Source organism: Chenopodium quinoa, unplaced genomic scaffold (assembly GCF_001683475.1).
Source record: "Chenopodium quinoa cultivar QQ74 unplaced genomic scaffold, ASM168347v1, whole genome shotgun sequence".
NCBI lineage: Eukaryota > Viridiplantae > Streptophyta > Magnoliopsida > Caryophyllales > Amaranthaceae > Chenopodium > Chenopodium quinoa.
In genome coordinates this window covers 6,270,080-6,291,853 of record NW_018743574.1, presented here as the reverse complement: position 1 = coordinate 6,291,853, position 21,774 = coordinate 6,270,080, and the positions used below count along the sequence as shown (strand labels likewise).

General features: G+C 35.6%; 4 protein-coding genes and 1 non-coding gene across 6 annotated transcripts; 2 read left to right on the top strand and 3 right to left on the bottom strand.

Annotated features, from left to right (window-relative positions):
• The first annotated feature begins 319 nt into the window (after positions 1-319).
• LOC110682346 (protein RER1A-like) lies at positions 320-3,395 on the top strand. Of its 2 annotated transcripts, none has more exons than XM_021858675.1 (4): positions 320-894; positions 2,423-2,603; positions 2,738-2,808; positions 3,044-3,395. In XM_021858675.1, exons 1-3 carry the CDS (start codon positions 512-514, stop codon positions 2,798-2,800), a joined length of 627 nt encoding a protein of 208 aa, XP_021714367.1. In that variant the 5' UTR covers positions 320-511; the 3' UTR covers positions 2,801-2,808; positions 3,044-3,395. The 2 variants fall into 2 exon arrangements, with proteins under 2 accessions (XP_021714367.1, XP_021714368.1); XM_021858676.1 differs by having other exon boundaries at positions 322-894; positions 2,744-2,808; positions 3,044-3,386.
• A 464-nt stretch (positions 3,396-3,859) lies between these two features.
• Positions 3,860-6,185, bottom strand: LOC110681718 (putative UPF0481 protein At3g02645). The gene has a single exon (XM_021857848.1). It carries the CDS (start codon positions 5,833-5,835, stop codon positions 4,204-4,206), a length of 1,632 nt encoding a protein of 543 aa, XP_021713540.1. The 5' UTR covers positions 5,836-6,185; the 3' UTR covers positions 3,860-4,203.
• Positions 6,186-7,423: 1,238 nt separating this feature from the next.
• On the top strand, positions 7,424-7,496 carry TRNAA-AGC. Its single transcript has one exon. It is a non-coding gene; the product is annotated as a tRNA-Ala (tRNA).
• Positions 7,497-8,427: 931 nt separating this feature from the next.
• LOC110682345 (cysteine proteinase COT44-like) lies at positions 8,428-10,846 on the bottom strand. Its single transcript, XM_021858674.1, has 3 exons — positions 10,142-10,846; positions 9,205-9,581; positions 8,428-8,982 (listed from the first exon to the last, which is right to left on the bottom strand). The coding sequence occupies exons 1-3, from the start codon at positions 10,581-10,583 to the stop codon at positions 8,707-8,709; spliced, it is 1,095 nt and encodes a 364-aa protein (XP_021714366.1). The 5' UTR covers positions 10,584-10,846; the 3' UTR covers positions 8,428-8,706.
• A 4,245-nt stretch (positions 10,847-15,091) lies between these two features.
• LOC110682344 (probable beta-1,4-xylosyltransferase IRX14) lies at positions 15,092-21,341 on the bottom strand. The gene is made up of 3 exons (XM_021858673.1): positions 20,181-21,341; positions 19,351-19,899; positions 15,092-15,814 (listed from the first exon to the last, which is right to left on the bottom strand). Exons 1-3 carry the CDS (start codon positions 20,897-20,899, stop codon positions 15,568-15,570), a joined length of 1,515 nt encoding a protein of 504 aa, XP_021714365.1. The 5' UTR covers positions 20,900-21,341; the 3' UTR covers positions 15,092-15,567.
• Between the last annotated feature and the right edge of the window lie 433 nt (positions 21,342-21,774).

The window sequence follows — 21,774 nt, the reverse complement described above, 5'->3', positions numbered from 1 at the left end:
CAATCAAATAAATTGAAAAAATTATTTAATTCTATAAATAGAGAATTTCATAGACGTGAAATTATCATTATAATTCGATGAAACAATTTTTTCTTAGCGTTGCTCGTGAATTTATAAGAATTTATATATTTCATTTAATTAGCTAAAGAAAAATTTTAAATGAGATACAATATTATACTCCAATAAAGGCATAACTTTGTCATCAATATTAACTTACTAGATCAAACTTAGGTCAAAATCCTAATCTAAAACCAAAATGGACACATAAGTACCAAACCAAAGACAAAAAAAAAAAAGGAAAGAATGCAATACCTTCCAAAAGCTCATTAACATAATAAGTAAGAAAGGAAAAAATAAACTAAAATAAGCAGGAGAAAATAAAAATCAATTAATAAAATAAAAATATCGGCATCCCATTTCTTCTTCCTCACCTCTGCAAATCATATTCTCCTCGCAATCTCCCGTCAACCCCATTTTAGATTCGTGAGAGTAAACCCGCTTCGGATCCCAAATGATGGAGGCTGGAGGGGGCGTTACCGGCGGCGGTGAAACCCTAACGTCATCGGAAACACCCGCAACCGTCGCTGCACGGTGGAGCTTCATGGTTTCGCAGCGGTTCCAGCATTATCTGGACAAATCGACGCCTCACATGCTTTACCGCTGGATCGCATTCTTCGTCATCGCTTTGGGTTACGCTATTCGAGTTTACTTCGTTCAAGGGTTCTACATCGTCTCGTATGGGTTGGGAATTTACATTCTTAACCTTCTTATTGCCTTTCTCTCTCCTCAGGTGGACCCTGAGATCCAGGAACTCACTGATGGACCCACTTTACCTACTCGGGGCTCCGATGAGTTTCGCCCCTTTGTTCGACGTCTTCCTGAGTTCAAATTCTGGTCTGTTCTTTTATCTTTCTCATTATTGATTCTTTTAAATAAAGAGTTTTTTCAATGCGTAGAATGTGATTGCACTTTAATTAGAAGCAAAAGTTTGGTAATCTCGCATATAGGGTTGATATAAAATGATTGTTGATTATAGAATGCTGTGTTTGAATTTATGATAGTACTGAACAATATGTGATATTGCTTGATTTAATGATTGATCAAGTGTCTTTCTTGTTTGAGGTTGAAATTGAGATCTTGTGTACTCTGTACGATAAGGTTGTTTTTCAGGGTTAGTTTGATATGGGTTTTGATTTTAATGCGGAAGTGTGGATGTACAATTCTAGTTTGAAATTGAATATCGGGTAGTGTAGAGAATCTTGTCTAGTTTGATTAGTGTTGATGTACGTGTTGGGATGGTTTCTAATTGAAGAATTAGATTGAGTATTCAGGGATTGATTGTTTGTGATCAATTTTTGGAGTAGGATATGTGTACCTAGTGGAGTGAGTATGTACCGATCATAGTTTATTAGTTTGGGATTTTAGATGCTTGAGTGGTAGAACAAAGTGTTATTGAAGTGTGTATCACCTCGCTAGTTGATGAATACATGTAGCTGGAGTTTGACTTCATGGATAAACTGTTTGGGATCTAATGTGTGGCTGAGAACCTGTTTGTGATAGCAACGGATCATATCTGTTCAAGGTTATGGCTAACTGTAGTAGCCTTATTTAATATTTATTCCTCGATGTTTGTTTTATTTGTCTGAAGTATTACAAGTAAAATCTTCTTAGAATAATGATGAGGGGTGTGGTAAGGAGATAGGAGGTTTTTTTGGAGGGAAGGCGTGTATATCAAGATTGTTGACATAGTGTTTTCAATTACTTAAAGGATTAGAAGTACGGTGTTTTGTTAGTTTCTTTTTTATGTCATAGGCTCATTAATCTAGGATTATGGCTACCTGATTATTGGAGTGCAGGTTGGCGGCAAAGCTGAACTGTGTGCAATACTGTATGGTAGAACTTCGTTTGAATTGTAAGACTTTTAGGCAACAAGCACTGTATCTTGCCTTTGTGGTAGACAAAAGGTTAGATTTGTGGTCCATGGATTCTGAGGTACCTTGGGCCTTGGCTGCTCTCTGACTCGTCCCATAAGCTTCAGTCCAACAAATTATGTTCTTCTGATCAATTCAGATTTTTTTAAAAATTATACTTTCCAATTTTAATTAAGAAAGAAATGATAAGAAACAAATTTTGGATCAAGGGCTTTTAGTTTAATTAGGTATGATTACCGTTAAATTTGGTCAGATCTGAATCATTCACTTACCATACCTCTTAAGGCTCCTGCCAAGGTTGTGTGGGAGGAATTGCAACTTTCCTAGTTTTCCATATGTGAGGGTCATGTATGAAAATACTCTTATTCATGAGACGTATCTACTGTGGAGTTCATGATAGAGGCCTGATAAGAATTTAAATATTGTTACTCAAAGAATTTTAGTACTTTTTTTTTCCTAAATGACTGAATCTTCCCTTCTCATTTGTGAAGGTACTCGCTAACAAAAGCCTTCTGCATAGCTTTTTCCATGACATTTTCAAGTGTGTTTGACGTTCCTGTATTTTGGCCAATACTCCTCTTCTACTGGGTTGTTTTGTTCACGCTTACCATGAGAAGACAAATACACCATATGATCAAATACAGATATGTCCCGTTCTCCTTTGGGAAAAAGGTATGTTAATCTGTCTCTTTATAGCTACTCTGATATTTTGTCTTTTCATTCCTTATGTATTCTCTATGTTTTATTTTACTTTGTATATATGAAGTATATATTATGGAATGTCATCTTAACACTCTCTCTGTAAGTCTCAGCGTTATGATCGAAGGAAGTCTGCTGCAGAAGATAGCGCTGCACTTGTCAGGGATTGATGTTTTAGGTAGGTGAAATAATCTCCCCCCCCCCCCCCCTCCTTTATTTTTTATGTTTGATGTTTAATTGTAATAAAGTGGTTGTTAATATTCGCAAGGCATGAGTTGGAACATGAGTTTTTTCTGGAGTTTTGCATTGTATGTGTTGGTTAGAATCTCAAATGAAAGGGATGATATTATGTAATGGGTCTAATTTTCCTGTTCCTTGTGCCTCCCACTTGGAATTTTGTTCTCTTATCTCAGAAAGAATATTTTCTTGCTGCTGAATGAACCTCGGGACAATTTTAGGAGTGGTAGCTACAGTTTTCTGGTGTCGATTCCAGCAATTGAGAGGATTCATTGTCATCCATATCACTCAAGCAGGCTCCCTTTGTGCAACAATTACTGATCTGACTGAATCTAGGAGGCTGCTGATGTTATTCCTTTCCTCTTGACATTACAATTCTGTATAGAGGGAAACATCACGAGTTTCTTGTAGGCTGTATCAACAGGAATCGTGATTTTATTTCTATTCAAAAGCCTTGTAACGTTTAACGTTAGTTTGATTTATTGGAGATGAAATGACATTATCTTTCATTTTCCTCCACATCACCAATTCCTGATGAGGTTTTTTTTTTCAAATCTTTATGGATTTCATAGCTTCTTTTTGGAGCAAATAACCATTATCTCAGTTTGGAAACAGTGAAAAAGTACAACTACAAATTACAAAAATATGCTGCAGATATGTGCTTCACGTTTTACTTTTTTTTTTCCATATCTTATCCTCAATGAGATGTTGAGCTTGCACTCTGTACTCTGCTGCTTTGGACTCATGCAGCGGAGAGTGGACACGTGACTGCATTTTCTTAGGTTCAACCTATAGCCTCATTCGTTCATTATGCAAAACGGTAACTGGCAATGGGTAGGTTGCTGAGAGTTTAGGAGGTGAGGTGTCTCATAAAATGCATCCAAGAAAGTTAAATATTAGCCAAGTACGAAGTATTTACTGCAGTAGCTGGAACATTTTCGACTTAAAATACTGGCTTGCAAATCATCAAGTAGCTATTTTAAAACACGGTAGTGAAATCCGGATTGTCTTAACCTTTCCTTGAAAATATTGATTGACTACTCGGAGTTTCTGAGTGGTGATAAATCTGTGACATATTTATGGTTGGATAACTTAACCTTTCCTTGAAAATATTGATTGTATGATGCATTTGTAAAAATTGTCATCATATATACTAAGTACATATCTAATCCTTGGAGTATTGAAAAAAAAAAAACTTTATTATCGACTTTATCGTTTTCAGTTAATTGAAAAAAATTAACAATTACTTCGTATACAAACAATCCATGAAAAATCCTACCAAAATCACCCGTAGTTGTACAACTCCAGGAAAAGTTTAGTCACTGCTACCAGAAATTCAGAAAATAGGGAGAAAGGAGCCTTCTTTGTGTTCAATTGGGGGCTCGTAATAAGCAAAGACAGAGTAGAAGGTCTGCGCTCCAGTCAGCAGCAGTAAGAAAACAGCAGCCAGGAAAGAGATAACAGCCCAGGGATTGTAGAAATATTTGTGCTTCAAACTCGCACGCCAGGCATTCCACCTATGATCATAATACCTATTTACCTCTTCAGACACCTTAGCGAGATAACTATCATTTATGTCAAACACCACCTCTCGGCAAAGGTGGTTAAACATGTCTGCAACCTCAGCATCATTCCCTAGCCAATGCTCAAGTATCCCACAGTAATGAAGGTAATTCACATCTTGTGCTGAGTCAATTAAGTTATCCATGAACACAACATAAGCTGTTATGTCATTCGTGCAGTCTAGGTGGCTTTGCTCGAAGGCCACAAGGTTGAGGAACAATGACTTTGTCCCATCATGAACTAGCAGCCGAGGAATATGAAAGACTCCGTTTTTGAACTTGATGTCCCAAAAACGATCAGTCTTTCGTTTCTTGAACTTGATACCAGACTCCTTAAGGTCTGTGACGCAATGGATGAGCTGAGTCCTCCGGTGATCAGCCACTAGGTTTCTTCGGGACCATTTCCTGAACCAATGCCTAGGAACTGCCTCGGGACCTTTCCTGAGCAGACTCCTCCGAAACACATCAAGGCAATGCAGGCCAGCCTGGTCTGACAAAGGATGAAAAGCCATTGTGTTCGAGTGTAGAGATGATTTCAACTTGGTCATCTGCCTGGCAGTTAATGGCTCATCAATAGGTGACAATGGATCAAAGAAGATGATCGCTAAATCTGCAACAACACTCTTCTGATTCTGATCACCCAGTTGGAGTAAAATGAGCTTATCCAGGACAAACAGAGGAATTTGATTTTCAATCATCATCATATCTCGTCTAATGGAATACATCATCCCCCTCATTGCAAAAATAGGATCATTTCTCTCATAACCGAGGCTCTCAAACCCCTCGGTATACCCCCTAAAGAACTCGAGAATGAAGCAACCATCAAGCACCAACATTTCGACAAATTCATTGCTTGTTAGACTCAACGGTCCTTCATAACAAGCTCGAGCCCTGTCTTCTAAATCCTGCATTGCCTCAAGGTAGAGCTTGATGCTTTGCCTCTTTCGCTTTAACATATAGTGTAAGGCCCTACATTTGTGGCGTTCCATCGATTGGAGACGATGACTCCCTCGATGGTAAGGCCCTATGGAAACTACTTGAGGAACATAGGCTTTTTCTTTTTCTTCCCCTAAGCCTTGATCCCTCAGGAAATGTGGGATTCTGTATATGGATATTTTAGTCCATGAACCAGCAACATCATCATTGCTAGCTCGCTCGAGTTTCTCCTTGATCGAGATTATCCATTCAGACTCTTGTGGATTTGCTGGTGATTGCAAGATTTGTATCTCCTCTGGCCTTCTGCACTCCCCATTGACCATCACTTGAAGCGGCTCGCACGGGAGTTGCAACCTTGCCTGCTGCTGCTGCTCAGGTTGGTCTGATGTTTCAGCATTCTGGAGTTTTTCTCTGAGCTTTAGAGTTATCAAATACCAACTCAATAGCTCTTTGTTGTAAACGGCTACCATTTTCTTTATTTTTCTCCAAAGAAACAAAGCACTACAAACTTTAAAAGGAGCCCTTTATTCTTTCAACATAAAGGAGTTTTTAGCTCTTAAATTATTTTTGAAGTTACTTTTGCTGACCACTTTTTTTTCCAGATTCTTTCTATACAAAGAACTTAAATGTTTTTTTTTGAAGGAGAGATTTAAAGGGCTTTAATAGGAATATTAGAATAAAGATGTGATCTAAAAGCTAATGTATCATTTGATGATAAGATCAACAGATTTAAATGGAACCTGAAGATGAGATACATGGAAATAAAGCAATTAGGCTCCTTTGATATTGCCTAAGACAAAAAGTCTTTATGATGTGTGTGTTTATAGATTAGCTTCCATTTTATTTGGACTTTTTGGAGACATAATACTCTACTACAAGGGATTGGGCATTTATGTCAAATCTCGGGATGATAATTTTGGTATAAAAACGGGCAATTTAAGTGCTTAAAGATAAATATACTCCGTAATTTTTTAAATAATTAGGGGGAATTGAAAAACATTGGAAGACCCTCCACACATAGAGATGTTGCCGTGGACACTTTGGATGAGGTCCTTGGCTTAAACATCATTTGTTTTGGAGATTTGACTTTATTTTATTTTCCATATTAAGTAATCTGCTCAATGGGTTGGTAGTTCATAATTAATTAGGATAAGAAACTAGGAGTTGATCAGTTGTGTTTCTAATAACAATTTAAAATTTGTTCTTCCTTTCTTTCTCAACTGCGGTAGGGCTGGTTTACAAGCTGGAAATAATTTGTCCCAATCAAAGGAAGGTGCAATTGATTAAGACAGCCATATGGTTCTATATAATTAATCAGCATTATTTGTCACGTTTATGATTCAATAATGCTACACTAACATGAAGTTTAATTTCATCCAATATGTTATGATATCTGTAGACAAAGAAAAGAAAGTAACTCTCGAAAATTACAATAATTAGAATTTTAGATGTAATTGGGTGATGACATCAACAAACTTCAGTATAATTGATTGGAGATAAAAATCTTAAAATTTGTGCAAGTAAAAGAAGGCTAAATTTTCAGATTTTACTATACACAACGTAATGGTATAGGTCTGATATTTGGGCAAATGAAAGAAAGTATTATAGAAGACTTTTTTTTTTTACATAATATTATGTAAATTTGAGTGATTTGGTCAATGTACTTAGAAAATATCTTGTAAACAAGAACATAACTCAAATTTATTCAGAAAAATTGTAATTGAAAACATACATTTACGGCTCTACTATAACATGATTAAAAACATACAAGCTTTTATGCTATGTGCCTATGTCCATACTAGTAACTTTTAGACAATTTTATCATCATCGCAAAGTAAGTTGATAATAATTATCACAAACAAAAAAAACATGTTTAATCAATAGCTCCATGTTTACCTTTTGGACCTTAACAAAAGATATGTCATGAACGTGGTTAATCAGTTTATGGGACCATACCTTTTTTTTTTTTTTTTTTGAGAGGTTGAGCCCATATCTATTTCAAAGTGTGCGTATTTTATAAATTTAATATCATATAATGCATATGTAAAGCAGCAACTTGGGGATGTAGCTCAGATGGTAGAGCGCTCGCTTAGCATGCGAGAGGTACGGGGATCGATACCCCGCATCTCCAATTTTGTAATTTTGATTATAGCATGGCTTAGTGACTTTTTTATTTTTTTGGTATCCCTCCATTTCACCTTTTGGGCTAATTTGGATTCGGGAATCAATTTTAAATGGTTAGGTTCCAGTCTCATCCCCATTGATGTTGTCGGGGGATCCTCCCTATTAAGTATAATCAAAATTTTGTAATTTTGATTATAGCATGGCTTAGTGACTTTTTTATTTTTTTTGGTGCCTCCGTTTCACCTTTTGGGCTAATTCGGATTCGGGAATCAATTTTAAATGGTTAGGTTCCAGTCTCATCCCCATTGATGTTGTCGGGGGATCCTCCCTATTAAGTATAATCCCAATCACCAATTCACCACCACACCAACATCCAATTGGTATGGTCTGATACTCTGATAGAGCGCCTTATGGTCTGTTCTCAATGACTGAACTTAGCTGAACTGAATTGAAATGAACTGAATTGAAATGAACTGAACTCATATAATGTCAATATTGACGGTTGAAAGTGAACAAAAAATATTAGACAAAACCTTACTAAAATGAATCCATCTCCCTCCTTCCGTTCCAGCTCAAGATGAGCATTAAGCCGAGGTACAAACATTAAGGACATAAAAGAGTGAGAATTGCAGCGAGAAAACATTACTCATGTAAAATTAGAATCTTAACTCGTAATGTTAACCTTGAGATGGGACAGAAGAGGTCTTTCCTGCATACTCCTTTAAAATTAGAATGTTAACTCAAGGTTACGACATCATCTTTTGGTATTGTTAAACTTGAGCTGAGACAGAAGAGGTCTTTCCTGCCAAAGAAACTTCTCCTGCACTGAAGAGAACTTCTACTTCTGTTTGTTTTACAACTTGATCTTTCATCTTTAGATTCATATATAGAAGTAGACAGAAGAATTTCAAGACATAAAAGCATGTTCATTATTCATATATGAAATAGAAAAGAAGTGACCTTTCATTAATTAAAAGAAACTGAAAGCTAAACTTCTAAAAAACTTGCAACATCCTCTGTATTTTATCCCCAGGAGATGCAATCTAACTTTTAGCTTATATACACAAATAGAGGCAGCCATGTAGGCTCCTATTAATTCTCTAAAACAGGAAATAATGCGTGATTTCGAATTAAAGTGACTTCATAGAAGAGCTAAAAAAAATATTAATCCCCTTCATAGTTTGAGCCACTTCCTTAATGATTCCTAGCTTCTTTCTTCAGAAGCTGCTTACTTTACCATCATCACTTTCGACAACGGAGAAAGGCTTAATGGGTTCTTTGGTTAGCTTTACAGGGTAAGATGGCTGCATTGCTATCCCACATTTGCCTGTGAAAGTATGGGTGTTGCGGCGCATCCTAAAGTATCCTTCCTCACCCCATCCACTGCCCCATGAATTCCTAACTATCCAGTAGTCTTTCCCATTCTCTGTTCCATATCCAACAACCACTACAGCGTGGTCGAGTTTTGTCCCACAGTGACCATTAAATATACCCTGCAACACAAGAATAGCAAACAAAAAGTGATGAGTTAATTGAATTTACTGATTCACCGGTGTTTATCCTAGTATTCGGTTATTAATTGAGTAATTTTTCCAAACTAAAATTGATTTTCAATCATAAAAACAGTATGAATTTATAACAGTTTTTACTATGACATATAAAAAGTATAATAAATGAGCTGACAAATTCGACCAAAAACATTGGAAAATGCTTACAGATTGGTAGAGCTGGAGAGCTCTGCCACCAGCCTCAATAGCAACGCTAACAGGCTGGTGAGCAACAGCTTTCTTCAAAGCTTTCTCGCTGTAAGGCTGGACATCTTCATATCCGTCAATGCTCACAACTTTGTTGTTCTTCCTGTTAAGATCACACTGGCCATCAACACCTTTGTAAGGATAACTTTCCTCAGTGTCTAGACCGCCATTTTCAAGGATAAATTGAAAGGCGTTGTCCATGAGACCGCCATTGCAGCCCTGATCAACAACTCGATCACAATCGACAAGCTCTTGCTCAGACAAGGAGGTCAGATTTCCTGTCACAATTTGGTTGATAGCTTCTACAGTTGCTACCGTTGAGAATGCCCAGCAACTACCTGATAAAGCAGAACAATACAAGCAAAAGGTGTTAAGTTTGATACTGATGGACATATTTATAGGGCCGGCCCAAAATTCTAAAACGGTGGGCCATGGCCCAGAAGTATAAACTGGTGGGTCATGGCCCAACAAGGAGTAGTACAATACAATTAAAAAGAATATTTGGTAAATCTACCATTCAAACAAAATTAGTTGTAGTAGTTCTCAATGAGATTATTTACGAAGTAATTCCAACAAACAAACTACCATTCAAAGTGTCCTAATTTCAATGATTCCTCCCTTCAAGAAAGGAATCACTTATCCACAATTAACAACTACATCAAAAAATGCTCCAATATAATACAATTTGATTGCTTATCCTTATTTTTAGGGAATCTAATTAATCACTTAACTTATTTTTAAGAAAATCTAATTGTATAACCTTAATTGAAAGAAAACAAAAAATAAAATAAGTCATCAAAAACCTCTATAAGAAGGAAACCGAAATTTTTAAAAAAGTAAAAAATACAAATAAAGAATCTTTAATTAAAAAAATAGAAATAATGTAAAGAATTCATACCACATTGGCCTTGATCTTTGACATGGTTAACAGCACCAGTTTTCCTCCAATCAACGGCCTTAGGCAACTGGTCACCGGGAAGAGGCCAGTAACGAAGACTAACCTTCCGGTTAATACTAATGGGCTTGGGCCTGGTACCCAAGAACCTGGACCGGTACTCTTCATTAGTCAGATCAGCAAACTTGTTAAGCCCAAGTTTATAAGTCCGGTCCACAGAGTTATGCTCATCAATGAATTTCAAGTTATCTTTGAAAATCTCAAACCGCTTTTGATCATCTGGGGTTGGCAGGCCGTTTCGGGCCTTACCGTGATGGGCCTGCCAGTTTTTGTACAGGCCCATGATTTCTTCGTCAGTCCGCTCCGACGCGGCTGACGCTAGTGGTGAGAGGAGGAGAGAAAAAAGGACGGTGGTTAACACGGCGGATGTTTGCCGGAGTTTCATGGTTGTCGGATGATTGTTGGGAAAGGAAAAGGAATAAGGATGTTTGGAGAATAGGGTTTGTTGTGTTATGAAGAGAAGGTGTTGGAAGAGAGGTTTTTATAGGCGTGAATGTATGAGTCCTGGTATGAATAGGTGTTGCTACAACAATTTTTTATTATTTTTAGAGAGTATGAAGAAGATATAACTGGATAATTAATGATTTAATGTATTGATGATGTGTGTAGATTTGCAAAAATTGACTCCATTTAATCTAATGTGAATTAGATTGGATTATTATATTATGAATTTTGTTTAAAAAAAAGAGTTGTATATTATGAAAGGCACTTAGATACAAAAAGTGTATGATTTTATTCTTGAGAGAAAAAGGAAAGTATATGAACTTACTAGAATTCAAGGTTTTTTTTTTTTTTTTTTTTACTCAAATTAATCATAATTTCTTTATAAAAAATGTTTGATAGTCCGTAATATGGAGGAAAAATTGGGAAAATAATGAAATATAGTCAGAAATAATGGAAATTGTTGAGAAAAGACTCTAAGTTTAATAGAGGTTTTCCGTCAATAAAGATTTTTCTTGTTAATCTACTTTACCTTTAAACCATCAATTTAGTTGACTACGTACGATACGTGTCTCCTTTCATTACTCAATGTCATTACGAATCTTTATGTGATGACCAATTAAATAGTCACATTTGGTGGTTCCAAACAACGTTATATGATCTCAAAATGTATCGTCTATCATCACTCGAGTTTTCAACACTAGGTCCCAAAATTTTTGAAAATGGACCTTGTTTTGTAAAGCATAGCCTTCAATTTGGCCTCCGCATAACTTTTATTTGACTTGGAAAGGTCATGGTTTAAGAGTAGCTTCTGTTACGTTGTTCCTTAAAATCCTTAAATTCCCTGTAATATATCCTCAAAATATAATACGAAGTGTCAACTTATTCGACTAAGTTTTAGATATGGGCATATCATATGGCAGTATGTAATTCTTCCATTTTCAAAGGAAACATCTACAAGCAAGTAATATTTTCAAATGAGACTGCCTAAAAAGAAAAGGGGGAGAAGATAAAATATGCATATCCCTAGGGACTTGTATAAAGGCTGGTAACGTGGGAAGGGGGAGAGCGGTACTCCGCAAGTCCGCAATAGTGATGCAATTTTGAAAGTGAATTTGGATGCCTTTTTGGAATATGATTCACACATTAACTAACCGCTTTTGTTCTACGGTTAGAAATTTTTTGGAAGATTATCATATTTTTCCTTGAAAATTTCTAAGATACTATAATTCAAGTATTTTGAAATTTGAAACAAGTTAAGGAGTAGTTTTGTTTGACAAAAAGTTGATGATTGACAAGCAGGACGCATTTAGTTACCAAACAATAGTGAGTATACGCACAATAATTATTTGTCAAAGAAGATAATTTTACCATGTTAAAATTTACCTTGTGATTTTAAGGTTATGAGTTGGTAGTTTACTAGTGTATTATATGACGTGCATACATATAGCATGGTTGCCTTGAGATTTCAGAGTTACAGACCTTGCAGTGTTAGTTGGAAGTTATTAGAGCACGCCCATTGTTTGTGGAATAAACAAGCGTTGAACCAAAGAGTAGGGTTACATACGTTGGGGTTAGAGTAGTCTTTTGGCAGCCAAATAAATTACAACAAAAAGATTTTTACACTGCAATGAAGCTCTGCAACCGAACCTGTTTGGGGGGAATCCTATCCACAATGCTTACTACACCACCTTCCCCACTTGTAACCAAATCACTACATACCTTTCATATTGCAGATTCAGTCAATCCAATTTACTTAAATCTTAATTATGTATCATTAGATGACTTTGGTTGAAGCTTTCCAAGGATCCAAAGTCTTTAATTTGAATCGTGCAAGGATGTCTTAATTTTATGACTAGACTAGATAACATACATTATAGACAAGCTCGTATTTTCAATCTTTTTAATTTGATTTTATTGGGAAAAGATCATCTATTTACGAGTTATGTTTATGTATTTAGCAAAATGTAGTTATTAGATCGTCATACTCATCTAAAAATACATTGTTATGACTACATGTAGGCTACTAATAAGAAAAAAAAAAAAATCACCGCTAACCAATTTATTGCTTTTATCGCATTTTATGAGCATCACTTCTTTTGTATACTTTGTAGACTGCGTCACAACGCTACAATAATAACTATCATTGCTATTAAAAAGTATTATTTTCAAACAAAAAATGCATAATTAATCAATTGATTGAATAAATAATAATACACCTTATTTTCTAATACATTCTGACTAATTTTCCCCTTCCTTTTGGTGTTACTCTTATCTATTTGTTGGAATCTTTCATGAAATTTTCTGTTCACCCGTCTTTATTAATGGGCGGCAGATTTATTTTTATTTTTTTTCCATTAATTAAATAAATAAAAGATTTTACTTAACGTATGGGTATCAATTATCTTCTTCTATATACTGTGAAAGAGATCGAAGAGCAAAGATGAGGTCCAAGAAGTATGTAATAGTGTCAGAAATGAGCTTCCAAAGCAAATAAAACACAGAACTACCATGCCGTCACAACTCAAGCTCTTCATATAAACTGACATCCCCATGTTCATGGAATCATGGAATCCTTTCTATAATTGGATTAAATAGATTCTGAATCTATAAACAAGCTCGTCGATCTCCTTCTTTATCCATTTCCATAAGATCTTGTTTTAGCTACTCCGTAATTTGGTTCATATGAATATCTATTTTACACCCAGTTCTATCATGCACATGTAACATATACGTGTTAGGGTCACAATTAACTATTAAGCATCTACGAGTAAAATTCTAAATAATGTAATATGGGCTAAAAAGTAATAAATGGGGTATTTAACAACTACTCTGTTTTGCATATTTGCATCCACTCCTTTTGTTTGAATTATTTTTATTTCTCAAACAAATAAATCAATTGTAACATTTTTACCTTAACAGCAAATTAAACAATACTGAGTACTCTGTATCATAAGGTAAAAGATCATGTGATATAAGACGGTGCATCTTATATTTTGGTCTGCAAAGGCACACCCAACCAAGTAGCAAATTAAACAGAAAGTGTGGCAACCGTTATTATTTGGTTACTGGTTAGTTATTATTAAAATCTTTAAAATAATGTGCAGTCTGTTAAATTCCATGCCAATCGTGTAGTTTGGGCGGCTGCTGCTAACGTTGTCTGTGGTTCCCAGCAAACAACTGCAGTTAAGTTGTTCATTCCCAAAAACTGACTTCAATAAACCACTTTCTTTTTATTAACTAAATTATCTTCATAACAATTGTTGCCACAATTTTTTCTAAGATCTGTAACAAATAATTTATTTATTTATTTTTTTTTATTTTTTTTTGAGCTTTATACAAAGTAGTTGAATTGCCCACTATAGAGATCCCATCTGCTGCAACTGGATTTGAATTTCTAGAGCAATTAGCTAAATAAATGCGCTGCAACCTCTGCAAAATGCCTTTACCCATAGATTTACAACCTAGTGAAGGAAATCAACCTCTTTGGAGATTCTAACGGTTAGCCCTGCTGATATACCTGTAACCAGTTCATTTGTCACACTAGTAGCTCATATTACATTACCTTATTTTATTATTTTATGTTTATATATTAGTAGCGCATATTACATTACCATATCTTATCTATTTATGTACATATCTCACATTAGTAGCTCAAATTATATTACCATATCTTATCGGGAGGAAAATTTCATTGTAAATAAACTAAGCCTATAGTACTCGCCATGTTACTCATTGATACCCTATACCTTAATATTTGTCATTGTCAATTTTCTAAGCAAATGTAACAAAAAAAAAATTAACGGGAGTTTTAAATGTTACTCCTTATGTATTTAGCTTTCTCTGGAAATTAATAATTTAGACACTTGGAAAGTTGGGAGTTTTGCCAAATAATCTTACTATAGGAGATTTGAACCCCTAAACGTGTAATGTATAATCTGAGAAGCATACTAAGAAAGTCAAGCTTTACATGATAATTTAGTAAATTAGGTACATAGTATAATTAATAAAAGGTTATATAAATCTTCACCTCAAAAAAATTACCCATACTCAGTACTATAAATTAATAAAACAGTTTTAAAAATAACTCTGTAATAATGCTCCTAATAAAATGGGACACTTTTATTCCAAAACATTATACTAATGGAGAACAAGAGGTAACTCTTCTCAGTTAAGAGTCTTAAGACTTCATTTCTCAATTAACTTTTATGCCAATAAATAATTAAATATTATATATTCACGATTGGTATTTGGACTCAGTGACCAAATACGAAGTACTTATTTATTCAAGTTTTTGGTAATCTACTTTATTTATCGTATTTTGTTGTTGGTGCAATTGGTATTTGGTAGTCTCCCGTTTAATACTTGTATTGTACTCCGTACTATCTATATAACAAGGCAATCATTCTAATAAAAAAAAAAAAAAAAAAAAAAAAAAAGGAGCACAATCAATCCATTTCTAATTTTCATTCATAGCAGCATAATCAATCATTCATTGAAATTTGCAAGCCCAACGAAGGACAGCACACAATCTGTAGATCGGTATATCAAGGGGCGGTATGTATAGATTTGAAGGATGTATGAATACAAATGGTATCCTAGGGCAAGAAGGTAGATTAACTGGTTGACAGGCCTTGCTTAAGAACCCGAAGAATAATCAACCAAAATTTAAAATAAAAAATGCAGAAAGGTGGAGGGAAAAAAAAGAAAGAAAAGAAAAAAGAATTAACCAAATGAGGATGAAAACTAAATGCACACTATCAACCAACCCAATTTTACAAAACCTCATCTTGAACTTCTGCTTATATACTAGGTTGTATATGTTTTGACTGCTTTCCGCTGGATCTCTCTCATGTACGAGGCCTCGAATATGGGACTAAACAATAAGGGTGCAATCAGTAAGAAGATATCCCTGAAAAAGAAGATTCTTACTTATCTCCTGTATTTCTAGAAGAAAATCGCGTCTCAGCAACTCTAGCTTCACGCTTTTTCTTACTGCGTGAACTTCTTTTCCTGGTTCGAGTTTTTGGAGGCCGTTTCACGACACGCTCTTCGACAAAGTGCTGCTGTTCAGTAGCTATCACCTTCTCATTGGACGGGAGTTCAGGAGGAATTTCTGGCCATGGTGTATGTTTGGCAGGGACGGTTATCTCTAAAGGAGTATCGATTACCCATCTGCATGTACGAAAGAAACAAACATTATTTACTGAATAAAATGTCCATATCTGATTAGAATAAAGATGTAGGCAGAAAAGTAAAGCATGTTCTTCTCAATACACAGACAGCCCCCAAATATATAGTGGCGAACTAATCAAAGAATTGTTATATGGTATGCCAAGGGACATAATAAACAGTGTGAACATAAAATAATACATACAACCGGAATTAGCTGAACTGTCCTCAAATGACAATGGCAGCAAAACTGCTGGTTGGTAATATGATTTTGGCATAAAGTTGGCCTCACTTTCATATCATGTTCTGGAAAACACTTCATCAAACAGTTCACTAATCATCCATCTTGGATATGCAGCATTTTTAGCAATAACCGAAAGTTGAAAGAAAATTATCCTTATTGCTTGCATTCTATGACAAAGCTCTACGAACATATAGCTCCAAGGAAGAGTAGACATTACGAGATAGATAGCAAGGTGAACTTAATAGGATTTGATAGGCAACATCCTTTAATTACTATAATTATTTTGTTCTGAAGTCCTCAATCTTTAAAATGCAATTAAAGTAGGAAAATTAATGATAAATCAGATGAATGAGGCACACACCCCGATCTGCACTCACCCCCTCCCCCCCCCCCCCCCCTTCTTATAATAATAAAATAAGAGAAAAAAACATGGGTTGCTAAACGAGAATGTGCTGCTGCTTAGCTATCCTACAGCTAGAGCCTAAAAGTATAGATAGGATTCTAAAAACTCATATCAATCAATCAAATCAAAGCCATAATCCCATAAGTGGGTTCGGCTACATGAACCAAATTTGATTATTCCGTGTAATCATCGACAAAGATCCTCCTCCTCCACCCCTTACAATCCAATGCCTCATCCTCATGCAAATCCAAAATATGATACTCTTTTTTTTGACACTGGGATTCCCTCCTGACAAGGAGAACTTACAGCTTTTGATTGTTTGGGAGACCAGAAAAGTTGATAATCACAAGGAAAAGGTATACTAGAGAAAGAAAAAAAATAATAATAAATAACCACTCCTCCTAGGCTCAAGGCACCCTAGCACATAGCCACCTAGTATCTATCAGCTCTCCTGTGATGTCGTGACGACCAGATTTTAAGGGTCTTACTATCAACTAGGCTATCTTTATCCAGCTCAAGTAAGAGTATACGGTTGCAGCCATTACACAAGGTAGCTTATCAAACAATGACACTAAAAATGATAGGTGTGACTCATGCAAACAGAACAAACATCAAAGTTAAAATCTGAAAAATGCCAAACTGCAAGATGGCTCCCCCAAAGGAAAAATAATTAATGACCTCAAGCTACTCTTTGCACTCAAGGCAACAAATCATAATCAAGCAGAAAAACTACAAGTAGTGAATATGAGCAGCCAAATCCCAAATTATAAAACACAAATCCACATAGATACAGCAACACGAACTTATTATGTTTCACTACTAGGAAGATAGGGTGGTAAACATGTATTACCTCTAACCAGTCTATTAGTAACAAAATTATTTCCAAACGACTAGCTGAAAGTCATATGCTTATATAAGCATATTATTTCAAAACCTTGTTCAACCTATTCAGGAAAATGCAAGGTTATTTAGAATCCTTGTGAAAACAGGCTATTTATAGTCCAAACTAATATGTATGAATATGTCAGTTCCAAACTAAGCCCTTTGTCATATTCTCCAGCAATGGCGAGGAGCATAAATGTGCATAGTCAATAAAAATCAATCTACGAGTTTATAGTGTACATGTAATATAAATAATTTGAAACCAATTTAGCAAAAATAGAAAATGAGTATTTTGGTATTATTAATTCAATGATGCTTTTTTTTTTCTTTTTTTGAAAGATACCACACATTAATCTAATAATTTGAAGTTGTTGAATAAGATGGTAGACTAGCTAAGTAACCATCGTGCCTCGGCACATAAACCCTTTTTTTTTTTAATGTGTGGTTATTGTTTAGCTTGGGTGATCCATTTAATACATATTTAATCATTGGACAAAAAAATAAGCAGGTGTTAGTAGCACGGGCTGCAGCCTAGGACAAATGCTCACTATTAATATATTTGCAAGAAGTGGCTTGGGAGCAAGAATTATCATGGGACATATATTGGCATTGTATTAAACCAATTATTATATCATGAAGCTGGTCCCAAAATAAACATTTAGTTCATATATTATAAACATATAGCTTAAAGATTATGAACTTATAGCTATGTACGTATTGTTTGAGTTGTATGTTAATTTTTGCTGCTCAACCACTAAATAAAAAACAGTACATGTTCATAATACAAGAACAATACATACATGTTGGTTTGGGACAGGGATGTATTTTTTTCAAAATAAAATTCATTGTTAAGAAAGGAGTCACCTGACTCATCTCCAATCATTCTAAAAATTACCAAAGATAAATCACCCCCAAAAGCACAAATATCACATCGAATGCGTAGCTGCCCTTATTTAGTTGCACATCTGAAATGTCACTAGATTTATAAATTTGAGGCTCAAGGGCACGCGAGAAATCTTTGATATCATTCAAAGATGATGATTTTCATTGTTCATATCTCGTCTAAAGTTGGCCGGACAAATCTAATCAAATTGGCTTGAAGTAGGTAATCAACATTCAATGATACACATGTAGGCTATTTGATAATTCAGAAATGGAGAAAATCAAGCAAAAAGTATACGTACTAAATCCTCACCATCCAAAGCATTTGCCAACAACTTCCGAGCTCAACAACTTCATCCTACCCTACCTCATTGTAGTGCTATCCAGATAACCTATAATGTTATTCCATTTTTGACTTTTTATGACCAAGACCAACAATATTACCAAATGACTTCCCACGACCAATAGAACCATGTCTAGTCAACATTTTACCCTCCTCCCCCTCCCATCATTCATGACACCTCAAGTGTAGATAAGATGAAAGCCTCAGAAGTCAGGGTATTCTTTCAATCAATTATTACGAGGTTGGGTAATAAGTCCAACATTGAGCATCATTGAAATATTTATTAAACCAAATCCCAAGCCACCAATATTTAACTTTTTCAAGTAAATTTTCTTGCTCTATCTAGAATTCTAGATCTCCAAGAATTACATGTGAGTTAGAAGGGAATGCAACCCTACAAAGAAGTACTCACAAATAGCAAGCTAACTCATAATTGCTTTTTATCACCCTACAATATAAGATGCATAAATATTGATAAAAGCCAAGCCAATTAATAATTGCAAGCTAATCATCTAACTAGAGTAACGGAAAGGTCAATAATTGCAAGATGATCTTAACTGAAGTAATTGAAGAGGACAATAATTGAATGCTGATCATATTTGGAGTATATTTCTAATCTCTACCTTCCTTTTCAGGTAAACAGATATTCTAGATTCAACTAAAGCAAAACACGGACTATAGGTAAATTGAGGCAGGGAGGGACGTCAAATGAAGTCTTAATATATGAATCATAAATCTGATAGAATAACATGAATGCGGTAAAAAAGCAAAGGTGAGCAACTGACCCAGGAGGAAATTTGCTGTCAGCTCGAGCTTCTACGCGAAGCCACCAAAGCAAAACCTTGCGGCCACAGCTTCCAAGAGGTTCTACTACGGAGGGATCTTTCAGTAGTGAAAGGGGGCTTTCTACGCTATCATCAGCCAAAACATCCAAATCCTTCATCCATTCTGGCTTATCATCAACATTATCCTTCCAAAGCAACCTTGAATTCAACACAAACCCAGCCCACTCAACCTTCCTTGGTAAAACAGTCCCAATGTCTCCAATGTGAACCGAGCTCTTTTCTACATAAGGACTTGTATCAAAAGTGTGCCAACCTACTAAACTGTCCGATGAATTACATGCTGGACCCTGGATAGGCAACGAACTCTCGTCATTCTCCATCTTCTCCATTTGCAAAGGCTCGTTAGGATCACCTGAATGCACAAGAATCCCAACAGAAAGAGCCCCAATATTGTTCACTTTCTGCACCTCATCAAAGAACTCCATACTATGCATATTACTATCATCAGCAAAAACCACTAGACCATCCAATTTCCGGTCTCTCACCAATCTGCCTCCACCACAAAATTAACCATCATCAAAATTCAATTACAATTTCCAACATTATAACATAAACAATGCTATTAGATACCTTAAAATCAAAATGCCACATTTATAGAAATTACAATTCAAACTAAATCCATAATCAATCCAATTCCAAATAAGAATCATACAAACAATCAACAAATATATTAAAGCAACAAAATTCAAACCATATGCTACTAAAGTTTCAACATTACCAACACCAATCACAACATCAATCAATAAACCACTTAAAACCAAACAACTCACCTCAATGCCTGAACCCTCATAAGATCCTCCACCCGGTAACGATCGGCCCAAGACACCGGCATCTGCCGGTTAAATCCAATGTGGATAGTCTTCAACCTGGACTTGGCAATCAATGTAGCAGTCTCGTTAGTAGGTCCACCGGCCTCGACGACGATCCAAACGACGTCGTAAGGAGCATTCATAAGAGAATGCATAACACCAGTCAAATGAAGAGCCTGGAAAGTTCGAACATAAGTAGGAGTGACCACAGTAACAGTCCTGGGTTCCTTCACACCATATTGCATCCTCTGTTCTTTCTGAACTCTTTCCAGAATCCGGTGAGCACGCATCACTTCCTCCGGATTCGGGTGGGGCCATGGTCGGATCAAGATCCCATGTCGCCCGACAACCACCCGACTCGCCACCGTCCGATTCGCCGGAATCGGCGGTTGAAGAATCGCCGGAGATCGAGTTTCTAGGGTTCTGAAAAATGGTACTGTAATAGTAGAAGATGAAGAGTTTGGAGAAGTTGAAGTTGATAAAAATAGAAGGAAGAAAACTAAACGAGAAAATCGAAAACCTAAAACAAGACTAATTAAGCAGCATAACCCATGAAGTAAAACCCAGAATAATGTCGCCGGAGATTTCATAGCTCCGTCAACTCCACCACCGTCAACTGACCTGAAACTGTTACTCCGGCGAGTAGCTTGTTGTTGTTGAAGCAGAGAGAGCTGCTTCATTTTTAATGGGGTTTAGAGAGCTTGAAGGATATAACAATGGCGGATGATGGAGTTAAAGAGAAGGTAGGAAAGAGGTGGGTGGGTAAGATTAAGCAATCAAGAAGAAAATTAAAAATGGTTGGAAGAAAACTTGAGATTTAAGAATGGAGGAGAGAGAATTTGGGGGGAGTTTGATTGATGGTCACTTTCTAGCACCTACTGATTTTCTGTGTGTTGTTGCTGGTATTGTCTGTGCTAAGATTGGTGAAGAAATTGTTTGGAAATCTAAAAAAGGGGATTTTTTATTTTTTGGACATGGAAGAAAATCTGAATATAAGGAAAGGAATCAGACAAAAGTGGAGAGAGATTTTCCAGAATTTATTTCGGGTGGCGATAATATAGTAATCAAACTGAAAAGAAAATGGGTTGGTTTTTTTAGTCACTAGTCTCTCTCAAATCACATGTACTCCGTGTACTAATTTCGACATTTTGCTACTAATTTGTTATATGGACAATAGTTCCGGCCAAATTCAAAAGTGATCTAACTCGATTTTATTTTTTTAATCACATAGAAAAATTAACTTTACTTTTTGAACACATCAGAAAAATAACTTTACTTCATATTAAGGATTTTATGTACATAAGTATGTGCAATGATTAAGATACTAGAAGAAAATATTCAAGCGTAAAAAATAAAAGAAAATAACGAAAAAGAATACACGAACAATTTGTAGGGAAAATCTAGTAGTATTTAAATTTATAAAAATTATGTTTAATTCATTACTCCGTATTACATTAGATATTGGGGATAGGAGTTTGGAGAACTTAACCCGACATCTAAATGCAAATATAAATTCGATGCGCATTTTATTTTATTTTTGTATATATTTTTTTTC

Excerpts from the sequence above, each read along its gene's own strand:
- LOC110682345 (XM_021858674.1), bottom strand. The coding sequence starts at position 10,583 with ATGAAACTCCGGCAAACATCCGCCGTGTTAACCACCGTCCTTTTTTCT. Across the intron at positions 9,582-10,141 it reads CAAAGATCAAGGCCAATGTG|GTAGTTGCTGGGCATTCTCA; the intron begins GTATGAATTCTT and ends CTGCTTTATCAG. Across the intron at positions 8,983-9,204 it reads CTCTCCAGCTCTACCAATCT|GGTATATTTAATGGTCACTG; the intron begins GTAAGCATTTTC and ends CTTGTGTTGCAG.
- LOC110682344 (XM_021858673.1), bottom strand. The coding sequence starts at position 20,899 with ATGAAGCAGCTCTCTCTGCTTCAACAACAACAAGCTACTCGCCGGAGT. Across the intron at positions 19,900-20,180 it reads ATGAGGGTTCAGGCATTGAG|ATTGGTGAGAGACCGGAAAT; the intron begins GTGAGTTGTTTG and ends TGGTGGAGGCAG. Across the intron at positions 15,815-19,350 it reads GACAGCAAATTTCCTCCTGG|ATGGGTAATCGATACTCCTT; the intron begins GTCAGTTGCTCA and ends TCGTACATGCAG.
- LOC110682346 (XM_021858675.1), top strand. The coding sequence starts at position 512 with ATGATGGAGGCTGGAGGGGGCGTTACCGGCGGCGGTGAAACCCTAACG. Across the intron at positions 895-2,422 it reads CTTCCTGAGTTCAAATTCTG|GTACTCGCTAACAAAAGCCT; the intron begins GTCTGTTCTTTT and ends TCATTTGTGAAG. Across the intron at positions 2,604-2,737 it reads CGTTCTCCTTTGGGAAAAAG|TCTCAGCGTTATGATCGAAG; the intron begins GTATGTTAATCT and ends TCTCTCTGTAAG.
- LOC110681718 (XM_021857848.1), bottom strand. The coding sequence starts at position 5,835 with ATGGTAGCCGTTTACAACAAAGAGCTATTGAGTTGGTATTTGATAACT.